General features: G+C 36.7%; 1 protein-coding gene across 2 annotated transcripts in view; it reads left to right on the forward strand.

Moving 5' to 3' along the window:
• The first annotated feature begins 7 nt into the window (after positions 1 to 7).
• ccnyl1 (cyclin Y-like 1) overlaps positions 8 to 12,345 on the forward strand; it is a 99,914-nt gene continuing 87,576 nt past the window's right edge. The window contains exon 1 of one of the 2 annotated variants that reach the window (XM_073046531.1): positions 8 to 200. In XM_073046531.1, coding sequence (XP_072902632.1) covers positions 8 to 200 — 193 coding nt within the window. Of the gene's footprint in view, positions 201 to 291; positions 570 to 12,345 lie in introns of those variants that run through there. The other variant, XM_073046532.1, reaches the window with a different exon arrangement.

Consider the following 12,345-nt stretch of genomic DNA (forward strand, 5'->3'; position numbering starts at 1 on the left):
AGGAGCAATGGGGAACACCTTGTCCTGCTGTGTATCGCCCGGAGGCAGCCCTACGCTTTCGGGGCGCAGTGGGCTTCGAGGTCAGGAGCTGCGGCACCAGGAGCGGATTGACGCCTATCGGGTGGAGGCGGAGCTCAGGGAACCCGAACACAGCCCCGGAACCAACCTGCAGCACATCAGCGACAGGGAAGCACCGGAGGGTAAGAGCAGTGACACTGCACGAGGGGCTCGGGGGATGGCAAAACTGTTGTGCCAGATGCTAGTGACTTACCGAGCTATTTCTAGTGGCCGGAAGAGTTGGGGAATTGTGTTGAAATGAGGGATCTGTGGCCAGCAGGCATGTGCCTCCTCATCCAATTGGGTATCATCTTGAAGCCCATTTGCTCCTTGAAGTTCATGACGGCTGAGTAGCTGCAAACTAGCTGGACCTACTCACACTCTGCTTTTCTTTCCTCCTGCAAGTTATAGTTATTTCCTGTGCTCAGCTTCGTTTTGAATCTGCCTCCTCCTCCGACTACCTGTACTTGCTCTGTTAAACAGTTTTCCTCTTGCCAACTGAAAACTATGTGGTAAGCAGGTCATGGGGCATCTGTGGGGGGGGGGCTTATTCTTATATTTGTTTTATTTTGTTTTTGCTAGTGGAATACAACTATGTATTTCATTATTCCAACAATCCATAGTTAAATATAAATCAGATTTCCAAGTAACTGCGATAACTTTTTTGGCTACTGCCAATGCAATTTTTATAAATTTTTTCTGATACTTATTCAATTTAAGTTTCGGTATTGTCCCTTCAATGTCTCCTAATAAAAATAATAGTGGACTATGTGGGAGTTGTACTCCAGTAATTTGTTCCAATAAAAGTCTTAAATTTATCCAAAAATGGTTGAATTTTAAAACAAGACCAAGTAGAATGTAAAAAAGTAACAATTTCTTGATTACATCGAAAACATTGGTCAGACATATTTGAATTTAATCTATTTATTTTCTGTGGTGTTATATATAATTGATGTAAAAAATTATATTGTATTAATCTAAGTCGAACATTTATTGTATTTCTCATACTATCAGAACATAATCTTGACCAGTTTTTTCCATCAATTTTAACATTCAAATCAGATTCCCATTTTTGTCTTGATTTATGAATTCCTGATTTAATTGTCTGTTTTTGAATCAAATTATACATTGAAGATGTAAATTTTTAAATTTTTCCTTTCTGGATTAATATTTCTATTTCACTAGGTTTTGGTATCAACATTGTTTGACCCAGCTTTTCTTGTAAATAGGCTTTTAATTGAAAATAACAGAAAAAGAGTGTTATTTGATATTTTATATTTATTTTTTAATTGATCAAATGACATCAAGTGCCTCCTTCAAAACAATCACCTATATATTTAATCCCCTTTTGGAACCAATTCTGTAAATGTTTATTATCCATTATAAAAGGAATAAGCCTATTTTGAATTAAAGTTCTTTTTGCTAATAAAGATTTCTTTATCTCATCGTCCATATTTACCTTATTCCATAAATCAATCAAGTGTCTTAATATAGGAGATTCTTTTTTTTTCCCGTATCCATTTGGATTCCCATTTATATATAAAATCTTCTGGTATGTTTTCTCCTATCTTATCTAATTCTATTCTAATCCATGCCGGTTTTTCTTCATCAAAAAAAGATGCAATAAATCTAAGTTGATTTGCTTTATAATAATTCTTAAAATTTGGAAGTTGTAACCCTCCTAAATCAAATTTACATGTCAATTTTTCCAATGATATTCTTGACATCTTTCCTTTCCAAAGAAATTTCCTTACATATTTATTCAGTTCTTGAAAAAACTTCTGAGGTAATTGTATTGGTATTGTTTGAAATAAATATTGCAATCTAGGAAATATATTCATTTTTACAGCATTAACTCTACCTATTAATGTTATTGGTAACATCATCCATTTATCAAGATCCTCTTTTATTTTTTTTAATGGCAAATAATTTTGTTTATATAAATTTTTTTACATCATTATCAATACCTAAATATTTTATCCCATTTATTGACCATCGAAATTGAGTTACTAATTGACATTGATTATAATTTCCTTTGGTAAGGGGTAAAATTTCACTTTTATCCCAATTTACTTTATACCCTGATACTTTCCCATATTCTTCCAATCTAAAAGATAATCTTTGCAAAGATTGCAATGGGTTTGTTAAATAAATCAAAACATCATCAGCAAATAAATTAATCTTGTATTCTTCTTGATTAACTCTAAAGCCCCCAATATCTGAATCTGTTCTAATTAATTCAGCTAATGGTTCTATTGCCAATACAAATAAAGCAGGTGATAATGGGCAGCCTTGTCCAGTTGACCTCGTTAAGCAAAATGGTGTTGAAATCTGACCATTCGTAACTACTTTAGCTTGAGGATTAGTATTTAAAGTTTTAATCCATTGTATAAAAGATTTTCCTAACTCATATTTTTCCAAAACCTTAAATAAAAAATCCCATTCCAATCTATCAAATGCTTTTTCTGCATCCAAAGCAACTGCCACACTCATTTTCTCTCTTTTTTTGTGCCAAATCAATTATACTAAGTAACCGGGTTATATTATTCATTGATTGTCTGTTTTTAATAAAACCTGTTTGATCCATATGTATTAATTTTGGTAAATATTTAGATATTCTATTAGATAAAATTTTTGCTAGTATTTTATAATCTGTATTCAACAAAGAAATAGGCCTATATGATGTTGGTTTTAAAGGATCTCTTTTTTTTGGCAATACAGTTATGATTGCTGTTAAAAAAGATTGTGGGAGGTTATGCATTCTTTCCACTTGGTATATTAATTCCATAAAAGGAGGAATTAATAAATCTTTAAATTTTTTATAAAATTCAGGAGGAAAACCATCTTCTCCTGGGGATTTATTACTCTGAAGTGATCCTAAAGCTTCTTCAATCTCTTTTAATATAAAGGGCATATCTAATCCTTTCTGTTCTTCCAAATTTAATTTTGGAAGGGTTATTTGTGATTAAAAATTTATCTATCTCAGCAATCTTATTTTGTGATTCTGATTGATATAGTTCAGTATAAAAAAATTTTAAAGTTTCATTAATTTCTAAAGGCTTATAAGTAACCTTATTTACACTTGTTCTAATTGCATTTATTGTTTTAGAAGTCTGTTCTGTTTTCAACTGCCAAGCAAGAATTTTATGTGATCTTTCACCTAATTCGTAATATTTCTGTTTAGTTCTCATAATTACTTTTTCTGTACGATATGTCTGGAGTGTATTATATTGTAGTTTTTTATTAACAAGTTGTCTTCGTTTTTCTTCTGTCATATATCTTTGAGATTCTTTTTCTAACTTTATGATATCTTTTTCCAATTGATCTATTTCTGCTGCGTATTCCTTCTTAATTTTAGATGTATAACATAATCTGACCCCTTAAATATGCTTTCATTGCTTCCCATAATACAATTTTATCCTCAACTGAATGTAGATTTGTATCCAAAAAAATTGAATTTGTTTTTTCATAAAATCACAAAAATCTTGACGTTTTAATAAAATTGAATTAAATCTCCATCTATAGATCGATTCCTCCTTATCCATCATTATCATTGTCATTATCAAGGGGGAATGATCTGACAGTATTCTTGCTTTATATTCCACACTTTTCACTCTATCTTGACTATTTTTTGATAATAAAAAAAATCAATCCTTGAATAAGTTTTATGTCTATTTGAATAAAATGTATAATCTCTTTCTCTTGGATTAATTTTTCTCCATATATCAATCAGGTTTAAATCTTTCATTAATGTTAAAGTTAGTTTTGTTACTTTTGATTTTGTAGCAACTTTAGTTGACCTATCCAAAACTGGATCTAAACAAAAATTAAAATCTCCACCTATTAATATTTTATCATGTGCATCAGCCAAGTTCAAAAAAACTTCTTGTATGAATTTTGCATCATTTTCATTTGGTGCATAAATGTTCATAAAAGTCCATAATTCTGAAAAAATGTGACAATGTATAATCACATATCTCCCCCCAGAATCAATTATTACATTTTGTATTTTAATTGGTAAAGATTTATTAACCAAAATTGCAACTCCTCTCGATTTTGAATTAAATGAAGCTGCAATGACATTTCCAACCCAGTCTCTCTTTAATTTCTTATGTTCTGTTTCTGTTAAATGTGTTTCTTGTAAAAAAAGCTATATCTCCTTTCATTTTCTTAATATATGTTAAAACTCTTTTTCTTTTCACAGGTCCATTAATTCCATTAACATTAAAACTTAAAAAATTAAGTAAATTAGTCATTCATAATACCTTGGGAACTCTTTAAAATTCTCCATGTTGCTATGAGTCTCTCCCCAACCATCCAGGCAAAAAAGAAGAAAAATAGAAGAAAGATAAGTAATATATAAGAAAAAAAAACAAAATACCCCCCCACTAATGTTGCGAATAAAAAGAACACAACATTACCCCCCCCCCCCATTTTACGGGTCATGGCAATCGCCATGATTGTACACGTGAAACTCGCAGCCATCGATCAGGAGCTCCTCTAGCTCCCCCGCAAAAAAAAAGAAAATATATTAGTGAAGAAAAAAAGAAAATAATTAATGTCTCTACTCCCAATTAATACTCCTCAACTATTTTTTTTCCTTATAAATGTCCAGCAAGTCCAGCCTTGTTTCAGTCTTCATCATTAGTCCATTTCATTTCTATAATTCTTTACTCCTCTTCATGGACATCAGGTAATTCTTGTACAAATTTCTTCGCTTTCCGGGAGTGAACGAAAAAACTTCTTTCTTTGTTATCCAGGAAAATGATCAATTTTGCTGGGTAACTCAATAAAAATTTATAGCCCTTTTCCCATAAAGATTTTTTCACTGGATTAAATTCCTTCCGCCTCTTCAGAAGATCGTAACTTATGTCTGGATTTAAAAAAAACTCTTTTCCCTTCTATTATCAATGGCCCATTTCTCTTTTTAGCACCTTGAGTAGCTGCCTTCAAGATCATTTCTTTATCTTGGTACCTTAAGCATTTTATCAAAATTGATCTTGGATTTTGATCTTGTTGAGGTCTTGGTCTTAAAGCTCTGTGTGCTCTTTCAATTTCAATTACTTGACTTCTTTCTTTCATTTCCAAAATTTTCGGAATCCATTCTTGAAAGAATTTTATTGGATTTTCTCCCTCTGTACCTTCCATAAGACCAACAATTTTAATATTATTTCTATACTAGAGTTCTCAAGCGCATCCATTTTTTCCAACATCCACTTTCTTTCTATTGTCCAGGCAAGATTATTGTCTTGTATCTTATCTATTCTTTCGGTTTTTTCTTCCACTTTTACTTCCATCTCTTTAACTTTATTATCCATCTTCTTTTGTTTTTCCACCACATTATCGAGTGTATTCTGCATCCTTCTTATATCTGTTCTTATAGCTTTTAATTCATTCGTCATATATATCAGGATATCTTTTATGTCTCCTTTAATCTCTTCCTTCTTTTCCTCTTCATCTTCCTCTGAATTTCCCAAAGAGTCTGTTTCTACTTCCGATTCACTTCCAATTTCACTTCCAGCCGTAGTTGGGATTTGTAGTTTTGTTAATATCTGTTCATGCATACTTTCGCGCATGCGTTGTTCTTGCCATTTCTTCTTGGAGACCGCCGACATTGCTGCAACTTCGCCGAGACGGTTAGGCCTTTTTCCCCGCCGATTTACGCAGTCTTCGAAGTAGTAGCTTTCTTCTGTTTCAGTTTAGGAGCCATATCAAAAGATAATCCTGAGTTGCTTATAAATAGTTTCTAGTAGGTATTTGTTAACTCTTCTTCGTTTAAACCCTATTTCATTACTTTTTACGAGGGAGCTGGATTCCCAACGTCTCGACCCTACGTCATCACGTGACGCCCCCGCCAACACCTCTCTTATACTACTGTAATTTGCTTTACTGAAATACTGCTTCGTCAGACTACTTTCACCCTATCAAAATCAAGTTGAGCTCAATCACATTGTGATCACAACCTCCTAAGCTCCTGCAGTTCATTACATAACATCCAATCCAGTATAGCTGATCCCCTAGCAGCTTCAACAACAAACTGCTCTAAAAAGCCATCTAACAAATTCACTCTCTTGAGATCCATTACCAACCTGATTTTCCCAATCGATCTGTATGTTGAAATCTCCCATGACTCATAACATTGCCCTTTTACATGCTTTTTTTATTTCCCATTGTAATCTGTGGTCCTCATCCCAGCTACTGTTGGGAAGCCTGTATGTAACTGCCCTTCATGATCCTTGCAGTTTCTTAACTCAATCCTCAAAGATTCAACATCTTCTGATCCTATGTCACATCCTTCTACTGATTTGATGCCATTCTTTACCAGCAGAGCCATGCCATCCCCTCTGCCTACCTTCCTATCCATCAAATACAACCTGTAACTTTGGACATTCAGCTCCCAACTACAGCCATCCTTCACCCACGATTCAGTGATGGCCATAATATTCCTTATAATCTAATAGTACAACAAGATCATCCACCTTATTTCTTTTACTCCGTGCATTGAGCTATAACACTTTGAATACTGTATTTGCTACCTACCCTTTTTAATTTTCCACCCTAAATTCACTGGTACTCACCCTGCTGGCTGCAATTTTGTCATATCATCTGCCTGTCCTTCCTGACAGTCTGACTGCATGCTATCTTTGCCTTTTTACCATCCGCCCTATCCTGAATCCCTTCACTTTGGTTTCCACCTCCCCGCCAAATTAGTTTAAACCCTCCCCAACAGCTCTAACTTGCCTGTGAGAATATTGGTCCTCCTTGGGTTCAGGTGCAACCTATCACTTTTGTACAGGGCATACCACCGCCAGAAGAAATCCCAGTGATCCAAGAACCTGAAGCCCTGACTTGCACCAGCTTCTTAGACATGTGTTAATCTGCCAGATCATTCTGTTTCTACCCTCACTGGTGCATGGCACAGACAGCAATCCAGAAATTACTACCCTGCATGTCCTGCTTCTCAGCTTTCTGCCTAGCTCTCTAAATTCTCCCTTCAGGACCTCTTTGCTTTTCCTTCCTATGTCATTGGTACCAATATGTGCCAAGGCATCTGACTTCTCTCCCTCCCTCCAAAGTGCTGTGGACGCGATCTGAAATGTCCCTGATCCTGGCACCTGGTAGGCAACATACATTTGTGTGTTCTGTTCATGCCCACAGAATTTCCTGTCTGTTTCCTGACTATTGAGTCCCCTGTCACTACTGCTTCACAACTTGAAGAAATTTTCATTGTCATCAAATGGGTGATTCTGTATTTGAAACTTTCCTTGCTACTGCAGATACATTTGTCTTAAAATATGCAGTGTGAACAATTTTTAGGTTATTTCCTCTGGTACAGTCCAAACCTCGTGGTTCAATTTTGTTTTGCTTTGGTTATGATACCATTAAATATCTTGCAACAGTTTGCTCTATTAACCTGAAGTCATTAACTTTATGGCAACATGTGCTTTTTAGTGAGATCATGGCTGAGTCTAGTTCTTATTCAGTGTTATGCATATCAGCCAGTTCTTCACTGCAGAATTGTGAAGAAAAATTGTTGAAATTTTCCTGGATTGGCTAACTTCCATATAGACACCATCTACTTCTAAATCATTGAGAAACTGGGCTTTTTGTTTGGTTGAATCCCTAATCTTTGTTGATTGAAAGTATTGATTACTTTTTTGTGAGTTCTTAAAAATAATTACATTCTTACAAATTCTTGATTATGTATTGTAAGATTTCATTAGTTGCATTCAGATTTTACCAAAATGCATTCCTGTCAAGTCAGGAGTAATGATATATTGTAGATGGTTTGTAATTAATTTTGTTTGTCAAGTAATTTTTTGTCAATTTTCAGCACTACATTCCTATTTACTGTTTTATATATGTTTAGATAATTACATTTTTGTGCACAAAGTGCCTCAACTTTTGATTTTTATGTTCTTAAAGAATATATATTTTATTTCTTGAAATGAATGTGCAGTCTGTCTCATTTTACACTTCTGTACAGTGGTAATAGTCCTGTGATTAGTCTCCAATCCTAATAGAATAGATGAACAAACTTTTTCTGTCCCACTCCTTTTTTTCCCAATTGATGAAGCTGCTGAGCTCTGCTGCAGTATGATTCCTTCCATCATTTATCTGCAATTTGAGAAGGATAAGGGCAGCTTGGAGGTGTCACTGTTGCAGTTGAACAGGGGAAACTATGGAGCCATCAGGGAGGAGCTGGCCAAAGTTAACTGGACGGATATCCTAGCAGAAAAGACAGTGGAACAGCAATGACAGGTATTCTTGAGAATAATGCACAAGGTGCAAAATCAGTTCATCCCCCAGAGAAGGAAGGATTCAAAGGGGGGGAAAGGGGCCACAGTGGTTGACAAAGGAAGTCAGAGATTGCATAGCATTAAAAAAAAAAGGAAGTATGACAGAGCTAAGGTGAGTGGGAGGACAGATGATTGGGAAGTTTTTAAGGAACAGCAGAACTTAACTAAAAAGGCAATACGGGGAGAAAAAATGAGGTACGAACGCAAGCTAGCCAAGAATATAAAGGAAGATAGCAAAAGCTTTTTTAGGTATGTGAAGAGAAAGAAGATAGTTAAGAACAATGTTGGGCCCTTGAAGAATGAATTGGGTGAAATTGTTATGGGAAACAGAGAAATGGCAGAAGAATTTAATGAGTACTTTAGATCTGTTTTCACTAAGGAAGACACAAGCAATCTCCCAGATGTATGGATGGGCCAAGGACATAGGGTAACAGAAGAAATGAAACAGATTGACATTAGGAAGGAAACGGTGATGAGTAGACTGATGGGACTGAAGACTGACAAATCCCCAGGTCCAGATGGTCTGCATCCTAGGGTACTAAAGGAGGTGGCCCTGGAAATTGCGGATGCATTGGTAATCATTTTCCAATGTTCCTTAGATTCAGGATCAGTTCCTGAGGATTGGAGAATGGCTAATGTTATCCCACTTTTTAAGAAAGGAGGGAGGGAGAAAACAGAGAACTATCGACCTGTCAGCCTGACATCGGTGGTGGGGAAGATGCTAGAGTCCATTATTAAGGATGAAATAGTGGCATATCTAGATAGCAGTGATAAGATTGGGCCGAGCCAGCATGGATTTACCAAGGGTAAATCATGCTTGACTAATCTATTGGAGTTTTTCGAGGATGTAACCAGGAAGTTAGACAAGGGAGATCCAGTGGATGTAGTGTACCTCGATTTTCAGATGGCATTTGATAAGGTCCCACATAGGAGATTGGTGGGTAAAATCAAAGCTCAGGGCATCGGGGGGAAGACATTGACATGGATAGAAAACTGGTTGGCAGATAGAAAGCAAAGGGTAGCGGTGAATGGGTGTTTCTCGGAATGGCAGGTGGTGACTAGTGGGGTGCCACAGGGTTCGGTATTGGGACCATAGCTGTTTACAATTTATGTCAACAATTTAGATGAAGGGATTGAGAATAACATCAGCAAATTTGCTGATGATACTAAGCTGGGTGGCACTGTGACGTGATGAGGATGTTAGGAGAATTCAGGGTGACTTGGATAGGCTGGGTGAGTGGGCAGATACTTGGCAGATGACGTTTAATGTGAATAAGTGTGAGGTTATCCACTTTGGGAGTAAGAACAGGAAGGCAGATTATTATCTGAACGGTGTAGAGTTAGGTAAGGGAGAAATACAAAGAGATCTAGGAGTCCTTGTTCATCAGTCACTGAAGGTGAAGGAGCAAGTGCAGCAGGCAGTGAAGAAGGCTAATGGAATGTTGGCCTTTATTACAAAGGGAATTGAGTACGAGCAAGGAAATCCTCTTGTATTTGTACAGAGCCCTGGTGAGACCACACCTGGAGTATTGTGTACAGTTTTGGTCTCCAGGGTTAAGGAAGGACATCCTGGCTGTAGAGGAAGTGCAGCGTAGATTCACGAGGTTAATTCCTGGGATGTCTGGACTGTCTTACGCAGAGAGGTTAGAGAGACTGGGCTTGTACACGCTGGAATTAAGGAGATTGAGAGGGGATCTGATTGAAACACATAAGATTATTAAGGGATTGGACAAGATAGAGGCAGGAAATATGTTCCAGATGCTGGGAGAGTCCAATACCAGAGGGCATGGTTTGAGAATAAGGGGAAGGTCATTTAGGACAGAGTTAAGGAAAAACTTCTTCTCCCAGAGAGTTGTGGGGGTCTGGAATGCACTGCCTCGGAAGGTAGTGGAGGCCAATTCTCTGGATGCTTTCAAGAAGGAGCTAGATAGGTATCTTATGGATGGGGGAATCAAGGGATATGGGGACAAGGCAGGAACTGGGTATTGATAGTAGTTGATCAGCCATGATCTCAAAATGGCGGTGCAGGCTCGAAGGGCCAAATGGTCTACTTCTGCATCTATTGTCTATTATCATATTCAAATCATCTGCAGGGCGGTCATTGACAAAGGCCAAATATGAATAATGGTCATTTGAGGGTGAGATGTCAAAGGTGACTGATAACCATGAATTCTTATTAGCCGGGGCTGAGAAGTGATGGGGGAAATTTGAAAGCCAAATTTCTTTACCGTTCACCGGCTTCTTATTCAGATAGGTGATTTGTGTAATTGGAAATTCTCTAAGGTGCGTGGACTCCCAATGATCAAGATGCATTCTGGCCCATGGAAAGTTCTTAATGGTAACAGCTGCTTTCTTTAGCAATGATTGCCCTTGAGATTTATCACACCTGGAATCCTGAAATGTTAATTTTAGACTGAGCTACTGTCAATAAACATAAAACAATTTCAAATCTTAATTTGAGGTCCACATGTATCTATCACCCCTCCCTCCCCCACCTACCAAATAAATGTGATTTGCTGTTCTTTTAAATAATAGTGTATTTAAATAACTGGAATTCCCAAATTTCAAAGAAACCCTGTTGTGTCACTATAGATCTTGTTTTCATTGATATCACTATTTTGCATAATGCTTTAAACTGCAGACGACGTACGAAATATAAGACTGTTTTAAAAAAAAACAAGTAACATGGGTGCTGTCAAACAAACTGAAGGTTTCCGGCATTTATTGTTAAACACTGATAATAAGCACAGTTATATTCAAATTACCTAGTAATCTAATTTTAAAGATTGTTTAATGGATAAGTGGTGGCTCAGACACTGCCGAGAACTCCACTGTCTCCTTGTGGGACACTTAGATTTTTCTTTTGGAATAAATGGCATGGGATTTAAATATTCCCCTAAGAGGGCATACAGGGACTCAATTTAATGACTGTTGACAATTTTGTCTCCTAATAACTTCACTTGTTGAAATCACCTGAGTGCATTAATCTGTGCACTTCTCGTGCCATGCTGTCAGACATGTCATCATTTGAGTGAGACATTTAAGCTGACTGCTTTGCCCGCTCAATGGATCAAGAGATGGCACACTTCAGAGTGTAGTTCCTCCTGTGTCCTGACCAAACTTCTCCTTCACTTAAACTCACTAAGAACAGATTAACTGATCATTCTTTCAATTTTTTGTATGGGATTTTACAATTTGTATTGCTGATATTTGCAATTAAATGTTACAAGTAAAGCACTCATGTTCCTATATCTTCTGAGCAATTCAAAGCATGGTTATAACTCGAGTCTCAAAATGTAATTAGAATTGGAGATGTACGTATGAAAGAAAGGTAACACTGGGTGAAAATGATCTATATAGTTTTTGAGTAATGTGAAGGTTTTGAAGTGTGTATTGCAAGCACCACATATTGATAGATTGAAAGACAAAAGTCGCAATCTGGATGACATTAGCGAGTTTGCAGACAACACTGAAATTGCTGGTGTGATGAACAGTGAAGGGTATTCTGACTTTACAAGAGAATCTTACTAACTAGGAAAAGAAGGGGGTGGGACAAAAATGGCGAATGAAATTTAAGTCGGATAAGTGCAAAGGGTTGCATTTTGAAAAGAAAAATCTAGGGCAGGATTTGCATGATGAATGGTATGGCCCTGGAAAGTGTGGTCAACAGAGGGACCTAAAGGTACATCAGTATATGAAGACACAGACAGGGTAGTGCAGTGTGGCATGTTTGCCTTCATTGGTCAGGGCACTGAGTACAAGAGTTGGGACTTCATTTTATAACTGCGCTTCTGTGTTATTCTGGTCACCTGGGTATAGGATAAGATGGTAACCTGGAAAGGGAGCAGCAAAAGGTTTACAAGGATGTTACTGGGACTGGAGGAGTATGGGCTGAGCCTTTTTTCCCTAGAGCTTGGGATGCTTCAGGGTGACCATGTAGATGTTTGAGATCATGAGGGGTGTAGATAGAGATAATGGTCAGTCTTTT

The sequence above is a fragment of the Hemitrygon akajei genome, chromosome 5 (assembly GCF_048418815.1).
Source record: "Hemitrygon akajei chromosome 5, sHemAka1.3, whole genome shotgun sequence".
Classification (NCBI taxonomy): Eukaryota; Metazoa; Chordata; class Chondrichthyes; order Myliobatiformes; family Dasyatidae; genus Hemitrygon; species Hemitrygon akajei.